This window comes from Lupinus angustifolius, chromosome LG18, assembly GCF_001865875.1.
Source record: "Lupinus angustifolius cultivar Tanjil chromosome LG18, LupAngTanjil_v1.0, whole genome shotgun sequence".
NCBI lineage: Eukaryota > Viridiplantae > Streptophyta > Magnoliopsida > Fabales > Fabaceae > Lupinus > Lupinus angustifolius.
In genome coordinates, this window is record NC_032026.1 from 9838531 (window position 1) to 9860099 (window position 21569).

General features: G+C 31.0%; 1 protein-coding gene across 2 annotated transcripts; it reads right to left on the minus strand.

Moving 5' to 3' along the window:
- Positions 1757–9223, minus strand: LOC109333249 (beta-glucosidase 40-like). 2 transcript variants are annotated; one of them, XM_019568625.1, is made up of 13 exons: positions 9021–9223; positions 6035–6101; positions 5764–5822; positions 5157–5232; positions 4580–4651; positions 4317–4404; positions 3949–4198; positions 3531–3646; positions 3096–3319; positions 2937–2968; positions 2655–2757; positions 2192–2300; positions 1757–2077 (listed from the first exon to the last, which is right to left on the minus strand). In XM_019568625.1, the coding sequence occupies exons 1-13, from the start codon at positions 9162–9164 to the stop codon at positions 1903–1905; spliced, it is 1515 nt and encodes a 504-aa protein (XP_019424170.1). In that variant the 5' UTR covers positions 9165–9223; the 3' UTR covers positions 1757–1902. The 2 variants fall into 2 exon arrangements, with proteins under 2 accessions (XP_019424170.1, XP_019424171.1); XM_019568626.1 differs by lacking the exon at positions 9021–9223 and adding an exon at positions 7463–7746.

A 21569-nucleotide genomic window follows, 5' to 3' on the forward strand; every position in this document is an offset into this window, starting at 1 on the left:
TTAAATTTCTCCAAATCAAATTTAGCACTCGCCATGATAACCGTATACCAGAACAGTATCGTAGTCCGTGAACATACACCAGGAAAGCTCCCAGGAAAGAGAGGTGGGTCTTAACAGACACGCTTAAATACCAGGTCTTTCCTAAGACAGAACTTTCCTAGACATGCACTTTCACACTATTATACCTTTCTAGTAACAAGAACAATTCTTTTCTGGTGTGTAAATGTGTAAGATCAGACAACGCTGTAAACACAGAGCATACTAAGAATTTTCTTTTAGATCGTATGGCTTAGCATGCAAGAGCTCTACGAGCTCTAATACCAGTTTGTTGTAGCAGAAGACCCATTGAGAAAATATAATAGAGAAAATGACACCGAGAATTTAATATGGTTCGGCAATCTGCCTACGTCCACAGCTGAAGAGCAACAATGATTATTCTATTATGATAAAAGAGAACTACAAATGTTTCACTCACTTCCCAAAACTCAAGTACACCCAATTTTACTCTCACTCAAGTATTTCTCACACAATTAGAACAAGAGAACAAGAAGAGAGAATATGCACTAAGCTAAGTATTTGGTGTGTCTTACAATGACATGGAACACTCCTATTTATAGCCAAAACTCTTGAAGATTATGTAGCTAAAGGGAAAAGTGCATTAATGTTGGTTTCACCATAGCCACTTCCTTTTACTTGGCTAGAAATTCTCCATTTCTTCAATATGATCTTTAGCTACTTCTTTTTTTGCTTAACTTAAGAAAGTCTTTTCATCATTTTTTTCTTTTAGACAATATTCAATAGTTCACATAATAAAGCATGTATCCGTTTCTTTAACATTTTCGCAAATATATAGCTGGTTCCAATACGTTTCTTACCTTGACCCATTCTACATATTTAGAAATCCTTTTAACTATGATTGGTATTCATTTTAAAATTGAACTAAATCTCAGTACATTTAACTTGATTTTAGTTCGTTAATTTATGTAGTTACAACCTGCTCTAATTAAGGACAGAAAGTAAAATCAATTAAAAAAATTGGTCATTTTAAATCCAAATATAAATGTTAATATTTCAACAGAAAATAAATCAATTTACAAATTTAATTCATATTCTATTTTATAAAAGATGTTGAATCTTATTGAAAATGGAAGCGTGGGGATTAATAGAGTTAACATGGATCCCGCACTCATTCTATATCTTCTCGATCGATTCATTCAGCTTTCAACATATACAAAGTTTAAAATCTATACACCGAAAAAAAAATTGTATTACTTTTAATTTGTATTACTTTTATTTGAGAGTCAATGGTAGATAATTTACACTGTCAATGTGTACATATTAAATCATACTAAAAAAGGTATTTTCTATCACTATAATCTGCATTTAATACACACCAGAGAATACAATTATTTTCCAAAATATAAGTATATTTCGAATTCTATTAAGTATTTAGTTGATACTAAATAAATTTTTTTAATTTATAAATTAAAATACAAAGTCTAAACTTTTTGCATTGTGAATAATAAAAGAGTGTAATATATATACAAAAATATATATACAGTCATTGTATCATCACCTTCATTTGGATTACTATTTTTAAAGAGTGAATGATGACTTGAAATTAATGATGAATGATACAATGACAATGTAAAAAAAATTACACTATCATTATATTTTTTTTTTTCTCATAATAAAATATGTTGCTAAAGATTTCATTCACTAAAATGAGTCTTCAAAATTCCAGAATCCAAATAACCAAATAATTCCTGAATATCACAAATCTTCATCATAAATAAACCATTTGTTACAATTACTTTCCACACATTAAACTTACTTTATTTAAATCATATCCAATTTTAAAGATTCCAAACATAACATTACAAATTAAGAACATTTCTGCAGTTACTTGTTTCTTTTCAAGAAGTTCTTGTACCATTCCACTGATTGCTTAGGGTATCTCTTCAACTTGTCCTTATAATCAACATAATAAAGACCAAACCTACTACTGTATCCAACAGTCCACTCCCAATTATCTAGCATTGACCATACAAAATGCCCTTTCACATTGCAACCATCTCTGCAATCAATCAAATTAACATATATTAGTAAATGACTTGAAAAAGTTGTTCATCGAATGTCCTGAGTAACAGAGCCATATATACGAGAAATTATTGCATGATTCAGGACGTACTTGATAGAATCTAGTAATGCAGATAAATAACCATTGAGGTACCGAATTCGTTTCTCATCCTTTAGAGCATCTTTAACAGAGGTGAATGGGCTGTTTGGATCATCCATCCCTGTGACAACCAAGAGTAACAAGAAATAAGATTTATCTCACAACTTTTATTTGATTATTGCAATTAAGCAAAAAATGCTGGTCTAGCTGCAAAAACAAACAAAACAATTTATCTTATATAACATTTTTTGTGTAAAGTAAAAATATGCAAAGCTTGTCATATATAATTTTGAAATCTTATCATGACATCCACAAACCTGTAAAAGCACTATTGTGAATCAATGCTAGCTTATGCATGTTTTGATACATTACTATAAATACTAAGTATCAACTATGTAATTTATGCTAGACTTAAATTTCTTAATGGTGAATCTCACTTCAGAGTTTTGGAAGAATGCAAGAGTTTGAGGATTACCATTTTCAGTGATAACAACAGGAGGGTTCCCATACTTTTTGTTGATGTAGTTCATTAAGCTTCTCATGCCTTGTGGCACTATGTACAACCATATAGAATTTGCCTGCGAGTTGGAATTTATAAATTTCTTCTGTGAATAATATAGAAATTGAATAGATAATGAACTATATTGCTCTGCTTATGTTTTAGTTCTCAATCAAATAGTGAGTCAATCATCATGACCTTATGGTCTCATCATCTCAAGAAGACCAAAGAAAAATGCTTCATTTGTGTAAGACTTACCCTTTCTCCAATAGGTTTTGTACCTTTGAAAGCTGAAAGCAAACGATAGGAAAACAATGAGTGACAGCGCAAAAGAGCCTAGATTTAAAGCACTCTGATAAGGTATTAGGAAAATGATATATTCTCCTATACCATGAGAAAATTGTGTCAAATACTTACGAAGGCTAATGGTACTGGAGTCTGCAGTGGCATCATGGAGAACAGCCCCAACAATATTAGTAGAATTGTCTCTTGCATAATAAGTGGTGTAGTGATTGATTCCCACAAAATCTAATGAACCCTTAAGCAGAGTAGCCTCTGCTTCAGAAAATTTTGGAAGCCTGTCTCCTACTCTACTTCTCATCGAGCTCGGATAATCTCCGAACATCAAAGGATCAAGAAACCTGACATCAAGATATTTAACAATTTAGTTTGAACCAAAGTGTAGGCCTCATATTCAAATTTAAGCAATAGGTAGGTTTTTCATACAAATCTTACATAGGAAATCCCATGAAAACAATACTCCCTTACTTATTCTCATTCAGCCATTCATTTAATGAGCTTCCCTAGAAAATATGAAATTTTCAATCTAACTGATATATGTGAAAGACTTACCAGCCTAATTGAAAATCTTGGGCTCTTTGAGCTGCATCAATGTCTTTTTGAGTATCTGTTTCATTCTCATACCACACAACATTAAAAGCTATTCCGAGCGATCCACCTTGTACCTTCTACGGAATAACCATGTTAATTACATATAAGTTTTTTTTTAATTATCTGTGCATCATTGCAATAGGATAACTGGACAACACTATGAAATTTTACACTTGTATAAGCCTTAAAAAAGTGTGATAACTATTAAAATTTTAATAAATAACACAAGAACAAGTTTTTGTAAATTTTAACATGATATTTCACTAGGTTCAGCCTTAAATCTGATTTGTTCAATTGCTTTCTTAATTAGGTTTCACCTTTACAGCTACCAAATAAAATTCATATAATCATAAATTTATCTCAATTTCCTGAACTTTACCTTATATTTTTTCCTATAAATATCTGCTACAGAAGCATGAGAACGCAAGACATTGTGAGCAACAATGTATGGTTCAGTAGAAGAGTTCCCAGCTTTACAAAGCTGGAGAATGGAGCATCGTCCAGGTGCGTGGAGAGCAGTATCATATCCTTGTACAGTAAATGAATGGGGTTCATTGAATGTGATCCATTGTTTAACCCTGTCACCAAATTTCTGAAACAATGCCTCGGCATAATTTGCAAAGTCATTTCTGTATGTAGCACACAAGTCTCATGTATATTATAAGCATATAGTATAATATTATCATTTAGAAGAACTAAATAAATTTGCAAACACCAAAAGTATGATTGATGTATAACAATGCATACATTATCTCATTGCTAAGCCATCCCAGATACTTGTCTTCCAATGCTTGAGGTAGATCCCAATGGTACATGGTCACATACGGTACAATTCCTGCAAATGTAATGGACATGGAGAGGATCAAGAGGATACAAATGTGAAATAATATATGCTAATACGTATAACTCCGCACTCGCAAGATGTAGACAGTATACATAGATTGAACTTCTTTTAATTCAAAAACTGAAATACAGAATTCTAACAATTGCACAAGGATAACGAGATCTACCTTTAGCCAGCAATGCATTAATGACTTTATTATAATGGTCAACTCCTGCCTGATTGATTGCCCCGGATCCGTCTAACACAAAAATTTTAAGATGCGCTTAGAACATTTTATAATCTTCTAGAAGCTGTGGACACCTGAACTTAAGCTTTCAAAGTAGCTAGAAATATACTTCATAATTAATCAATCAAAAAATTTGTGCTAAAAATATCCAGCGGAAACACTAAAGGGTCAAAGTTCGTTTAGTAGTTCAGTACAAGAAGACATCTTGTTTATTATCCTGAAATGGGGTATAACATGTATATATTTATTACCATGGGTAGACTAATAATACGAGTATGGATAGTGTTAGTTAGAAGTAGTTATATTAGTTTTCAAATCAGCAAATTAGTTATTTAACCAGTACTATTACTACCAAATAATTCATCGAATTGATGTTCTATATTTACACTGCCTCTGCGGGCATCTTAAGCAGTTTCGTTTCATACTAAACAATGTGAGCATATTCAACAAAATGTCAATAATCTATAATTCAACTGAACTGTAATATATCTACTAGCAATGAGCACAAAATGCTTACTGGGAAAGATCCGACTCCAAGAAATGGAAAACCTATAGGCATCCACCCCCAAGTCCTTCATAAGTTGTATGTCTTCCTGCATAAAAAAACAACTTCAAGTTTAGAAATACAACCTTTGACCAAGAGTTAAAATAATAGCAATGAAGTTGTATTTAGCTTGAATTAGTTCCTTTCCAGGACCATCTAAAGAGAGCCATTAGAATTGAAGAATTCCAGTTAATTTGTTCATATAACATTTGACCGCAAACAAAAACACTGAAAGTTTTCATTCTAAGGAATATCATTAATGAGCTATATTTTGCAAAAACATCAAGGACTGAAATAGTTTGGTGGAAGATAGACAAGGGTAAATTGACAAACTATCATACACATTGGAAAAAGGGTATGAAGATGCTAGCTTCATCTTCAAGTAAAGACCTCTGCAAAAATTTTGGGTTATAAAGACCTCTGCAATTGATTGTGAGGTTTGAGTGTATAGTTTGGGTGCATAAGTTTGTATATGGACATAGGTGTGTGACATAATTTCGGTCTGAAATCTATAGTTGGAACTAAAAAAATGTATCAACAATTATGTTCCATATTTATAGTTGTACTGATCATTACATACTTCGAATCGATGGTAATGATCTACTGCAACATCGGCATTGCTGAAATCTGTTATCTTGCCTGCAACATAATGTAAGGTAATTGTCAGCCAGCACTGCGGTATATTAAGAATTTCATGTTAGACACCAATCTTACTCCTTTACGTGAATTCAAATGAAACAAGGTATGAAAAGGGAAACTGAAATGAGTATAATTGTATAAATGTTAAGTTCTTAAGAACAAGTAATCTGAAATGAATATCTTCATATAAATATGCTCTCATAGTATCTTACCCGAAGTATGTGAAAAAGTATCCCATATAGATGGTCCCCTTCCATCTTCTTTCACTGCTCCTTCAACCTAGATGGAACTCAACAATATTATTTAAAGCATCACAAAAATTTGTCCAGAACATAAAAATGTAATACCTATAGTCACACTCCTGTATTCTTCTTTTCCATACTTATATGCGAGTCTTTTATATGTTTGCCATGTAAAAATATGATTCTGTTTTAATTTATTTTAAATATTGAAATTTTAAAATTGATGATGAGTCTCAACATAATGATAAATTTATATGCCTTGTGATCTGAAAATCATGCAGAAACAGCTTCTTCAGTAAGGCTATATAAAGAAGTGCATTAGACTGACATTTTTTAAAGAAATTTTAAGACATATCTAAACTATTCATTACTATAAATGCATTTTTTTCAATTGAGATTTTTATTCTCAAAATAGTAAATTGAAGGAAATTTCTACTTATTATCAAAGTTAACTAGACCGATCTTAACATAATCATGGTTCTTTGAAGATCTTTCAGATAAAAATATTTCATCAAGGTCAATATCTAAGAACTAGTCACTTTTTAGGTGGATGGAAGTTTAAAGCCTCTACATTACCATTATATCTATATCATTTTTCATTTATGCAATCAGAATATAAAACTTTTAACAACTTCAAAAAATTGTCTCCAAACTATATTAGTATAATATAATAGTTGGATTCATACATGTAAACTTTAAAATATATACTTTACGACTGGTAGCTCCTAGGCTTTGATTAAAGCCCAGGTGTCCAACTCAAACCCTGCTGGCACTAAATCAAGTGGGCCTCGCTCAAACTCTACTCATGAAAGTGACTACAAAGGACCAATAATATTCCCTTACGAGTTAAAAATTAATATTTTTTTGCTCTCCAATAAGTGTCATTCTTAATAATTGAAACTTTGATATTTGATTTATCTAGGGATCCAATAAAGTCTTATATCACTATATTTATACATTCTTGATAAACTTGTGCTAATTACATGAAAGCTTTATATTTAGAGTAAAAGAATAATTTCATCAATTAAGATTTTAGTGTCTACCACTTCAAATTTAAAATTTTAAAAAATCCACTTTAGTCCAAAGTACTGTTTCCACCACCATTTATGTTTGACTAAAATACTCACATGTAACCGGTTAAAAATGAATTTGGATCTTCTAGTTCATTACTATGTTAAGATTGTGACATGTAATAGAAATAAAAATCTAACAATCATTATTTTAACTTAATTTTTAATAAAGAAATTTTTAAATCTCATTTCTCATTATATTTCAGCACTGAACTATGAGTAGATCTCGTTAAGTGTGACAAATGTAAAATTGATAACCAAAAGATATGGTTTCACTTTTGAAATAAATAAATAAAGTGGTGGGGAAGCAAGAGCAAAATGACATCACCTTATTCCTTCAACTTTCCTCTCAATGAAAACAAAATCAGCGCAAGTAAACCTGCATCACTCTTGAACCAATTTGGAAGCCATAAATATGGGATTGAGGGATTGGTAAGAGAGAATTCGAGACGAAAGATGCGATGGTGAATTTGTATGAACCAGAATGAGAACCTCGGTCTGCCCCTTTTGTTAGATCAAGATGAGGTTAGGGTTTTCTCTTAGTGTGGCTTTTGCTATTTAGGGTGGTGGTGGGGTTTGCATGCAAGGAGGGATGGGTGAGAATAATGAGATGGAGAAGGTGATGAGTGATGACAAAACATATTTATTAAACTCAAGATTTTACGAGAAGAAAAGGTAACTTAATTAGTTTTATATATTGTAATCATATTATTTATTATTTATTATTTATATTTAATTCTTAATAATATATAAATAATTCATACCAAAAGTATAAAAATGTTATAGTGCTAAAATGATCTGGACAAATTGGTTCATTCGAATTTTAGAGAGAACTTAATTTAATAACTAGTGATGAGTTAGGATTCAAAATGGAGAGATACATCACCAAACAAAAGAAAATATAATATTTTATTTTTATATAATAAAATAATACTTTTATCATTCAAAATACAAGTAAAATTAATTATTTGTCTCTTCATTAATGAAGAAAATCTTTATTCTATGCAATGAATTACGATTCTCTCTGTTAATGAAGAGACAAATGCAAAAAAAAAATGAAAACATATCATAATAGCACATTTTTATCCTCTCTCTGTTTTTATATTTTTGTTTAATAATAATATCTATCTTCTCTTTATTAATATTTGCTTTTTTGACCATTTGTTCGACTTTTTTAATAAAATAAATATATGAGACGTATTTCTTTGTTTGATTGAACTTCACTAAAAGCATTTATCTGCAAGAAAAAAACACTATTCATAGCTTTTCAGAAAAGTAATTTTTCGGAAAAGCATCTATATTTATTTTCATCCATACACGGTGAATCTTCAATTCAAATATTGAAATTGATATTTATCCACGGACATTCTCATTATTTCCTTGATTCTTATCTTTTTTCATTGAAAATTTCCAATTGTATTTTTGATACTCATTCTACCCAACACAAACTCTTAAATGAAATATATGTTCCCCACTGAAATATTAAGAATTGACCATTTAATAAATTGATGGTGTAAAAGGGATGCTAGTACAATTGAATAGGATAAAATTAGAGAGAAAGTTTTGATTAAGCCTTCAAAATGTAAAAAAAAAACTATAAAAGATATTAAATAGAAAGAAGTAATACATAAGAAAATGAGTCTAATATTTATGTAGTGAACAATGTAAAAATTATAGACAGTATATTATCCATTGTTCATTTATATTACTTTTATTTAAAAATCAATAATATTTGAAATGAAGGATAAATGATATACTTATACTGTAGAACACTCTTATACACCTTTTTCCTCATAAAAAATCACAAAACTTGTCTAATGGTCTGAAATATGATAAAAAAATGCAATGGGTGGTAGCTATTAAATGATGAGGAAGTAGATAGAAACCTGAAAAGCTGAAGAAGCTGTGCCAAATGTAAAGCCCTTTGGAAAATCTGCGCGGTTTATATCTGATTTGCATGTCTGAATCTGAAACAATACTATCAGTGGTAGTATCAGATTAATAATGACGTTTCTCTTCTTCAATGCCATACTTGAAGATAGAGAGAACAAGAAAGTGAAAGGATTCAGTTTGCAATAAAAGGTGTATTTAAGTATATGAATGATGAGAACTCTAATGAGTATATCTATCAAGGGGTTGAGATCCTCCGGGTTAGACATTTCAAAACTTTAGCCTTTCATGGTTATTTAGGATTTTGACATTATGACATTTACATGTAATAAATATGGTTAAGGATTACCTGGTTCTATTGTTATTCTATGTTGGTGTTTTCTTTTATACTGCACTTTCTGATTGTCTTTTGTTTTCACCTCTCCTCCTTCCCTTAAGAGTTTCTTGATGATTAGGAATTCAGTTTCCTTACTTCTGCACTATAACAATGCACTGGATTTTCTTTTATGCAAAACCAAGAATCTTAATCTTGTTTTTAATTTATATTCGTAAGAATAGAAATGAACTAAATTGTGTTCAGAATGGAATTGCCACACTATTCCCTTAAATGCATCAGTCAGAGAAGTTAATATATAGGAAACTTCTCATGAAGTGAAAGGGGAGGGAGTTGACAGAACCCCTACTAATCTAATCATTTTAATCGCATTAGACACTTTCATTCAGATTAGTAACTTTCAAGTACATGGACCATATTGATTATTAAATTAATTTAACACTTGCTACCCACGGAAAAAATAAAATTTTGTATTTTTAATATTATTTTATTAAAAAATTATTACAAAATCAACCTTTAAAAAAGTTTATATGCCATATGTAAGCATTAGTGTTGGATTCTATCCACTAAGTGGAAAGATGTCAAGCATGGGAAGAAGATTATAGTGATAAGGTAGGAGAATGTGAATGAGGAAGATGTTGCTTAAAAAATGAATATAGCCTCTTAGTGGAAAATTTAGTGGGATAATATAATCAAACTACATTATTACATATTTAGGATAGATTTTGAAATATTTATGAAACTAATATAACTTTTTAAGAAGTCGTGGATGATATCCATGATTTTGCTGATATTGTGGACCAGCAATATGAGATTAATTGAAACTCGTGTCTGCCATCCATCACTTTATATTTTTTTTCTCTTCATAGAAATTCATAACTCCCATGCACGACAACTTCATCATCATGTCATCTCTATCTTTCAATTCTTAGTAAAACCCAGACAAAGTCTTAAATTCCATGTGACTTTTCTTTTCCCACTTCCACAATTATATTTCATATTCTCTTCTTTTTCTATTTCATTGTTTCCTTCTCTAACTTCAAAACAAAAACAAATACGAATCCTTCTTGTAAATAGGTATGCTGCAATTTTCAAAGTTCCAAGGCTATCACCCATTTTTGAATTGCTAGATTTGGGATTTGGACTTTTAATTTTCACCTAACTTATTTTTTGGATGCTAGTTACGGTTTAAAGCTGAGAGTTCTCCAAAGTGTGAAATAAAGAAGCTGAATTTTGAACGGCATTGAATTTTTCTTGTGTTCATAGTATAGCATAAGTCTGAAGAAAAAATGGGTGCAATTTGTTCAGCAGGCATGGTTGAAGGAAATGCGAGACAAGATGGGAAACTTTAGAAAGAAAACACTTTTTTTAATAACTATGGGACTCGTAAATCAGGATTACGAGTTCCTAATAAAAATGAAAAAAGTATCATTGGGAGAGAGAAAAAAAAATTGAACTCGTATATGAGAGTTACGAGTTTCTATAGAGAGAAAAAAAATATAAAGTCATAGATGACATACATGAGATTCAATTGATCTCGTTCACGAGATCAGCAAAATTATGAATGTCATTCACGATTTCCTAAAATATTATACTAATCCCATAAATATTTCAAAACCACACTAAATATGTGATAGTGTAGTTTGATTACATTATCCAAGTAAAATTTTCACCTCTTAGTGGTAGTGGTGATGACTCAAAAGATTAGTTATTTTGATTTTTGAGGTTTGGCCTTTTACCAAAGATTCTCATCCATTCCACTTTTAAGCATGGTTGGACTGATTTTCTCTCTTTTCTGATTTCATCTGAAGAATGATGATTCTAACTTATTATGATCCAATTTTTGATTAACATCAATTTTACGATATATGAGTAGGAAGAAAATAAAGTAGATCTTCTTCCAAAATAAATAAAGTCGCCACTATGTTTTTACAATTAAATAGTAGAAAATCATCTTTATATCAAACTTTAGAATGTATTGGTTTTTAAATTAGAGATATAGACTCAGGAGTCCATTATGAATTAGGAGCCATTAACATTAACATTGATAATTGCACGAAATTATTTTATATCATAAATGTGTTTGTTATTTCTTTAAGAGTTGTATTGATTTTGGTAGAAAAATATTTGATTAGTTAGTTGAAAAAAAAAAGTGAATACTCACTGACATTCTTTCATCCTTAATATGATTATTACCTTTATATTTCTTCAATAAATTATGAAACTATTCATCCTTATTTATTTTTATATTCATTAGCCATTTACAAAAATCTGTCCTATTATTGTTGTTATTATTTCAATTAATTACTTATATTTGTATTTATTATTTTATTTTTGGTTTATTGACAATTAAGTTTTAATGAATATAAGTGATACATAAGGATCTTTCAAAAATGGCTTGAAGATTAAAATAAAATCATAACATTCCCTCCATTTTTATTATAGTAAATATATTATTTATCATCATCTATTATATATCATTAAAAGATACTTTTTACTAGAAAGTATCATAACCATTAATTAGTAAATATATATTTTATATTAATTAATTGTTATTTTATTATAAATAAGAAAAAAATTGTATCAGTGGGTACAAAAAAGACGTAGAATGATTGTTGGCCCAACACAGAAAAAGAGACAACAATATTGACACCGAAATGCGACACATGACTAGGCAAGCATGGTTGGAGATGACAAATGATGACTTAGGAGAGACAATACCAACAACATAATGGCAGCCAACATGTATAATTCTGGTATGTGGTGGTTCAAAATATTAGTTATTTTAATTTTTGAGGTTTGAGCTTGTACCTTACAGTTGCTTGTAATATGTAGTTGTATAGATAACTTATTAAATAAGAGTTGTTTGATAAAACTACATTTGTAATTAAGTGAAATTTGAAAAATGACAAAAAAGAAAAGAAAAGAACATATATTACTTATTTATTTAGTTATTAATCTGAGTAATTAAATACATAAATTATTTAAAGTAAACATTCATTTTTTTTTAATTATAATTAGGTATGTAATATTTTATTTATTTTTGTTTTATTTAATATTTTTTGTTTTCAATATTAATTTTTTCTCAAAATGTAATTAAGTTACATAAGTTTATAATATTTTTCCACTATTGACATTATATATCATTAAAATATATAATATGATATATTCATCTAACAATCAAATATAAGAAATAAATAAATCACAAAAAAATCTACCCGGAAAATAATTTGTCCATCTTAAAATATCATAAAAATAAAATAATTTATCTCATTGACTTCCATAATAAGTGATAAATTTTGTCACGTTCTTCGTTTATTCCAGAACTTGTCTGATTCGAAGTTTTACAATTAATATTGTAAACACTCAATTTTATCCAACATATTTTCATTAAGTAGAAAAATAAAAAAATTGAATAAAATATATATTTTTAGATTATATGGAAACCGCTTTTACTTTTTCTTAATATTCGGTTATTAACTACCATTTAGAAAGTCATTGAATTAAAAACTGTTTTGATTAATTTATTATAGAATTCATTTCTTTTTAAGTTATTGTTTTAAACATAATAAAATTGAAACAACAGTTATTATAAAGTAAAAAAAAGGATGGGAGAAGACTGTGGTTGTTTGATATTCCCTTCTTCTTCATCATTCATTAACAAGGTAAAGGTTTTAGATAAAAAGTGAAACCAATTCCAACCCTTTCTATGTAAGTTCCCAAGAAGGTCAAGCCATATTAATAGAGTTGGACACCTTAGCCATGAAGTTTCAATAACTTGTATGCTTTATGAATTGTGGTGATATGTGGGGGTATCCAAAGACAATGTAACCAAGCTATTTTGGAAGTAAGTTCAAAGGGTCTTATATAAGCATGGCTTGGATTTCTCTCTTGTCCGAGCTTGGCTTCAGTGGAAATACCTTAACCAAGAGTGTACTGATAAGCTTATGTTCTGATCGTGCCTTGATTGGGTGTCTATTGAGTGGCTGGATTGCTCTAGAGATGGATCTTATGGACACATTTATTGTATGTCAATTTTGGATATTAACAGTCACCCTTTGCAAAGTTGGTGGGACCCCATTGCAAATGTTGATGCTGAGTTGGTGATATGCATCCATTAAAATACTTGTTCATTTTCATTAACAATGATCACATGTCCAAAAAATTATTGTCGTCATATATCAAACTAATCAGGTTACAATAATAATTAAAAAAATTGTTTTTCGTTTTTATGAATTTTATTTTTAAGTAATTGCCATTTTTTATAGGATTTTTTTGCTAAGCAAAATGAACTGTATTACGAAAACACAAGGGGTGTTAACTCATTACAAAGGAGAAAGATCTAATCTAGATCAAATCCAACGTCTAAATATAACTCAACTCTATACTATTGAAAATAACATCGTTCCTCGTCTGCCAAAGAGACCAAATAGTAGCAAACCACAACATACACCACAAGTCCCTCCCTTTCCCATTCCTACAAAGGCTCAAGTGAAGCTTGAAGAAGTCCTTGTAGTTATACTCTGACCAACCCACGAGTAAAACCCATTCCAGATCTTGGGACAGGTGATCTCCATTCGCTTTTGAGAGGGAATGCTAGCAGTGAAACATTTACTAGATGACATGTGGATTTGAGCCTGTGTTGTCTTTATATAGAGGAGCATCATGTAACCTAAAAGACTACAAAGTGGATGATGTTGGAAATTCCTTATGATTGGTGAAATACTAATCTTAGGATCTTGAATTTCATGATTCTCACACACATATATGAATCAAAGGGTGCAGTGTCATACCTGAATCCATGTTCCTGTATGTGCTCATTTGATCTACGTTTCTGAAAGAGGTTTTGTGGTATGATGGCATTCCTCAACCAAATCCCCGATTCCTCTTGGGACTTGCGTTTTCACTCTGATGGGGATAGGAGAAAACTAAATTTGATTTGGTGTATTGGGGACCATAACCTTCCTGATGTGTTAACTTATAGGGTTCCCATTATCCCCTATGGGTTAACCTGATGGGTATCCACCCATTAAGCCCATATCCGTTATAACCTTTTAGAAATCTAAGGGGTGTCACTAATTAGATCACTTATAATGTAACCCCGAAAATAAATAGCTAATATCATTGTATCAAATATATGATGCTCACCTTAATTAGAAATTTATAATTTCTAACAATCTCCCACTTGAGCTTCATATCTTCATGATACAATTATATCACAGATTCTTTAGGCGCGCATCCGTATGCTATTTACGTTTAGACTTCTCCTTAATACAATCTGGTCCATCTCATATATTAACTATGGAACCACCGCGACTTTCATCACATTTAAGTGTGACTCGACCACGATGATCACCATATTAATATACTCAATGACATAGATCAAATATGGATGAGTGACATGGAAATTTCATGCAATGTGATCTCAAACATGTCTATTTCCAACTGGTCCTTCTTTATTCTTTAGTGAGATCAATCCGAAGTCTTTAATTGCAACACAATTGTTACAGTGTACAATTTCAAAAAATGAAATAACAAATCATCATATTTATTATGCATAAAAACTGTATATAATATCCAAAGCAAAACATAAAACATATAGACTCCCACTGAACTAAGGTACCCTAAGGAACAACACCCATATGAGCAACATGCTCATGAAAGGTATCAAACCCTTAGTCAGTGGATCAGCTAGCATAAAATTTGTCCCTATATGTTCTATGGAAACTTGTCCATTTTGAACACTTTCTTTAACAACAAGAAACTTTATGTAAATGAATTTTGACTTTGTAGAACTCCTATTGTTGTTGGAGTAAAGTACCGCGGACTTGTTGTCACAATAAATCCTCAATGGTCTTTCAATACCATCGACCACACGTAAGCCAGTGACAAAATTCCGCAACCATATGCCATGGTCTGATGTTTCAAAACAAGCCATGAACTCTGCAACCATGGTTGAAGGAACTATAAGCGTCTGTTTCACAGACTTCCAAGAGATAGCACCTGCAGCCAATACAAACACATATCCAGTGGTGGAATATCTACTGTCTAGACATCCAGCAAAATCGAAGTCAGAGTATCCAATGATCTCTAAATTCTCAGACCTCCGATAAGTGAGCATGTACTCCTTTGTTCTCTTCAAGTAACGCATAACACGTTTGACTGCCTTCCAATGATGCATTCCAGGATTACTCAAATATCTGCTCAAAACTCCTACAACAAATGCTATGTCGGGACGTGTGCAAACTTGTCTCTTCCTAAATTGAGTTTGCCTCTTCCTAAATCGCAGAGCCGATCTTCCAATCGAAAATCACATGTTCATCTTGTGGTATATAATCCGGATGTCATACTAACTTATTAAAAATCACATTAGTAATTGAGTTCATGTGAATATAATTATGCATTGTAAATGCAACCATAATAATATTGATATGAGTCTTCACACTATATTGTGGCACTTGGTCCAGTAGTAGAAATTGAGTTTGCCTCTTCCTAAATCGCAGAGCCGGTCTTCCAATCGAAAATCACATGTTCATCTTGTGGTATATAATCTGGATGTCATACTAACTTATTAAAAATCACATCAGTAATTGAGTTCATGTGAATATAATTATGCATTGTAAATGCAACCATAATAATATTGATATGAGTCTTCACACTATATTGTGGCACCTGGTTAAGAATTTCCCATCTTTTCTTCAAGACTCCAAATGATATCTCAACACAACTACAAAGTGATGAATGTGTATGATTAAAATATTCTTCAACAATATTAGGTGCCTCTAGTATGCTTTTGCTACAGATAACTTCGATGTTAGTATGGCGAAAATACTTATTGTCTTGATCCCTAAAGTTGATGCCCCAACACGACTTAAGGAGTTTAGGCCAATAAGTCTATATATTGTGACAAGACACATCAGATAATGCGACCTTACTTGGATAGATTAATTGACTCTCTTCAAAGTAGCTTTATATTGGGACAAGACACATCAGATAATGATATTATCACCCTAGAGATCATGCATCACATGCATAGGAAGAAAGGCAAATCAGATAATCTTGTTTTCAAAATAGATCTTGATAAAACTTATGACCATATTAGGTGGGAGTTTCTTCATTTGACTCTTATTGATTTTGGTTTCCCTCAAAGAATTATTGACTTGATCATGAGATGTATCACTATTTCTTCTTTGTCCATTATTTGGAATGACAATAGATTGGACAATTTTAAACTAACAAGTGGGCTTTACAAAACCGGCAATTAGGAATATAAAATATTCATATTATGTCGCAAATAAGTATAAGGATAGGGGGTTGTTGCATCCATAAGGATTTGTTAACTTAGCCTTTCAATAATCAAATTATTATTCTAAGCTGGTTTTTCAAATGGTTTTCAAATGTTTTTGGTTTGGTTGTGAAAACTTATGATAAAAGTGTTGGAAGTTAGATGTGAGATTGACTTATTATTCATTTCAGTATTATTGACAAACAATCATTCAAAAAAACATGACTCTATACAATATTCGACCTTAACATTACTAAAAACTAATACTTTAGTCTATTTAGCAACTCATGGAATAAAACAAAAACCTTACACATGAGATCAATAATTATGATGCACACACACCTCTATTTCTAGTAATCTATACATGTGAATTGAGTTTAGAGCATTCCTCAATAGTGTTAGCCATCAATGTCTTGGTCAATGGTAATACTTTGCCAAAAGAGCTCTATGTCTAGCAACTACAATGATAAATTTAAACATTATAAATCGTCAAACATGTCTCTATGTCTAGTAACACATGTCATATAGTATGATAGTTTTTCGAAGTTAATATGGATCTTTGTCTAGCAAACATATGAACATAGATGCTCATTACGACAATTAAGCATACAAACTAAATCTAGAATTATGCAAAAATGATGAATTACATTACGACATACACATAGTAAGCATTATGCGTAACAAAAGGAAATCATAAAAATCAAGTTCTTTCATTCATAATCGAACTCCAAATACATAAATGAATAGAAAAGAACCAATCTCAGCTAGAGGGTAATCTAACTAAGTATTTTCATACAAAGCTCGATACAAGATAAATTCAGAACTTGTAGTTAATAGAAAAGTGTCGACTTCTCCATGAGCATACACGAACTTCACTATTCCTACTTCTTAACCTGTACATCATATTCCCAACTTCATAAATGCGAAACTAAGAAGACAAGAAACTGTCCTGAGAGGTGAATCAAAATTGGTCCCTAACTCTCTACGTACTGTATATCAGTTTTGGCGTCTTGGATCTCCTTTTGTATTTTCTGAATTTTGGAATGAGGGAATTTTGGCACCTACACGTAGAGATGGCAAAACGGGCATTGCTCGTGGGCGCGCCCGCATAGCCCTCATTTTTTTGCGGGCATGACATAAATTTTTTGCGCATTTGTTCGTTTTGCCTGACCCGTTTTGCCCGCCAAGTTTATGGGCATTTTCATTGGGCATGCGGGTAGCCAGCGGGCAGCTCATAAACATAATATAAGGAAAAAATAAGAAAATTTTAATTAAGTTATGATGTAATGTGATTTCTAATTGCTAAAATAATTGTAATCTAATGTGATTTGTTAAACTTCATATAAAATATCAAAAAATTTGTAATTTTTTTTTATCTTCAATTACTTTATTTAATTTAATTTCATTTATTATATGAATTTTTAATTATTCAACAATGCCCGCGTTTTTCCATCTCTACCTACACGGTTAAGTCGGGGTATCGATGGCTTTTGGATCAATATATGGATGGAAACTAGGTGGATGATTGGGCTTGGATTTGGAAAACAATTGTGCCCGAAAAGTTTGACTCTTTCTTTGCAAATTTGGCCGGGTGCATTGCCTTATAATGCCATGAGATTTAATAGGGGTGTCTCCCAAACTATAAACTCTAATTTTTGGATTGGCTGTGTTGAAGATATTTGTCATTTCTTTAGGGATTGCAATAGAGCTTTTGATGTGTGGTTTTATCTACCAGTGTCTCAAGCATCAGATTTCTTTTCTTTTGGGCTCCATGACTAGATCAAAAAATTTGGAAATAAAATAGAGTTTCTCATTGTACTTTTTTTTATTTGGAAAAGACATAATGCTATGGTGATGACTATGAAGATTGATTACAACATAATGTTCTCATAAATATTTATGAGATTGTAAATTATGTCAAAAGATCGATTGAGACTAGGGCTCAAGCTTCCATAAGGGTTCCACAACATGTAAATTGGATCTTTTCACTAAATGGTCTCGTTAAACTTACTATTAATGGAAGTTTTTCGAGAAATCCAGGTAGAACTAGTTTTGGGGGACTTATTAGGTGTGATAAAGGCCTTTGGATCACTGACTTTCTTCATTATGTGGGGATCTTTATACACTATGCCAGAATAGCAAAACAACATCGCTTAAAATTGTCATTTAGCAGCGCTTTTGAGGCGCTTCCTATATGAGTGCAGTAGTACATAAGGTTATACTTAACAGTATTTTTTGAAGCGCTGTAGAAAGTAGACATTCAACATCGCTCACTGAAGCAAATGTTGTTAAATGTCTACTTTCTAAATAAGACAATATCTCTCCTAGACATTCTATCAAACACATGACAAACATGTCCAACTCCACCAATGTGCAAGTCCTTACAAAGTGTTCATGTGTTCCTCAATGATCAATGTAAGCTGCAAATACAAATAAAAAATATCATCTCTAAACAAATTGCAAAAGTTATGAAAAAAATACAAAATTAGCAGCAATTGATAGAGAACATTTACCATTACACTCAAACCTTGTGTTCTAAACCAATGAAACATAGCCAAAATCCTAGAACATCATAGCTGCATAACTTCATAACAAATAAAAACTTTTTATTTATGGTGTAAATGCAAACATCAAGACTGAACCAAAAAGAAATTAATGAGCTAAAATAAGATAACGATTTACCTTATGCGTGAAGAGAAAAACAAAAAACCGATAACTTGTTTGAAAAGAGAAACTAAAAAAAAAGAAAAAAATATCATGGAGAAAAAGAATAGTAAGAGAAATAATAAACTGATTGATATGTGTATTATTGTATGTGAGATTTTATTTATGAATTTGAAAAAATTCCCGCTCACTAAAGGTGTTATCTTTAACAGCGCTTATTTAAGCAAGCGCTGTTAAATGTGTTATCTTTAACATCGCTTATTGAAGAAGTGTTGTTAAATATATGAAGTATTATCTTTAACAATGCTTTCTTTAATAAGCGCTATTAAAGATAACACCTTTAAGAACGCTTACTTAAATAATCGATGTTAAAGATAACACCTTTAACATTGCTTATTGAAGAAGTGTTGTTAAATATATGAAATATGATCTTTAACATCGCTTTTCTCAATAAACGCTGTTAAAGATAACACTTTTAACAGTACTTTCTTTAATGAGTGCTCATAATTTTCTCCCGCCTTATATTTAACAGCGTTCAACACGTAAGCGTTGTTGAATGTTTGTTGTTAAATACTAATTCTGGCGTAGTGATAAATATGCATTGAGAACTTAAACCAATTTATCATGGTCTCAAACATTTATATGACAAAGGTTTTTGAATTATTATTTGTCACTCAGTTCCTCTTTAGGCTATTTCGTTAGCGAACAACGATATTCCCCGTTTTCATATATATATATATACACATATGTCTATCTATCTTTGTGTGTGTCTATACCAGCAGCAACCAAAAAGATGTTGAGCAGAGACTAGAGTGTTTATCTGGAGCATGATATTCGTGAAACAAATTATGCAACATTTTTTTGTTTGGAAAAAATGGGTGCTCATGAAGATAGTATTTGTAAAATGTGGGATTTATAATGATATGGTATATCATCACTTCTCAAGAATGACGAGATGAGTCACACTATGCCAGAGTTGCCATTAAAAAACGCTTATTTTAGATGTATAAAGCTTTCTGTTTGACCGCAGTAGTATATGGTCATCATTAACAACGCTTCACAAATGTTGTTATATTGATTATATACCATAGTGCAACACATAAAAAGCATTGTCATATAGTGCATTTTATAGGTCTTATTAACAGCGCTTATTGTTGCGCTATTGAAGTTCATATATTTAACAGCGCAATAACAAAAAAACGCTGTTATATTATTCATAAATTTCATAAACAACACCTTAATACAACAGTGCATCACATGCATAGCGTTGTTGTATTAATAATGTACCACAACACTTTCTGTAAAAAGCGCTATTGTAGTTATCCTTTTACTACAGCTCATGTCAAGGCTTCCCATAGAATTCACTGTTGATTTGTATAAATTAATACCTGTATATACATTTATTGACAGAACAAACATTCTCAACAACACAAACATTTATACATTCTGAACAACACAAACACATTAATACATGTTAGAAGTTTGTTTTATTAAACATCAATACAATACAAAATACAGATAATGAATATCATGCCAATTATGATTTGACATAGTACATAATTACAAATAAAAAAATTACATAAATTACAAAGAAACAATATTATACAAATTACAAATAATCAAAATTATACAAAAACTACTTGCATCTATTTTTTCCTTTTCTTTGATTGTTTTTGTCTTTTAGGGTCATCCTTGTCTGGAGGAGCATATTGATTTACCCAAAGCCCTTCATCATGATCATCTCTTGAATATAAATCATTATCCGTAGTTGGTCCGCTCTCACGCGACTGATATGTCCCAAAAAAGGATCATCTTCATTAATATCTTCATATTCTTGGTCATCAATATTATTGACGATTATTTTGTTAGTTAAAAGAACAATGAACCATTTCATATCAGCTGGATCACTAACATAGAATACTTGTTGAACTTGTGATGCTATAATAAATGGCTCATCTTTATATCATGGCCTATTAAGATCCACTTGCATGAACCCTAACTCATCAACTCAGAAGCCATTGTTGTTATCAACCCACATACAATAAAAAACTGGCATCCTAAAGATTGTGTAATCCAATTCCCATATGTGTTCAATTACTCCAAAGTATGACATAATCGCATATATTGGGTTTCTATCTTTTGCACTTGACATGTGTAAAGTTCGAGCAACAAGAGTCACACCACTATTTTGCAATTTACTTTGATCATCTTATTTTTTCGTATAAAATGTGAACCATTAATCATGTAACCAGTGTAGGATAA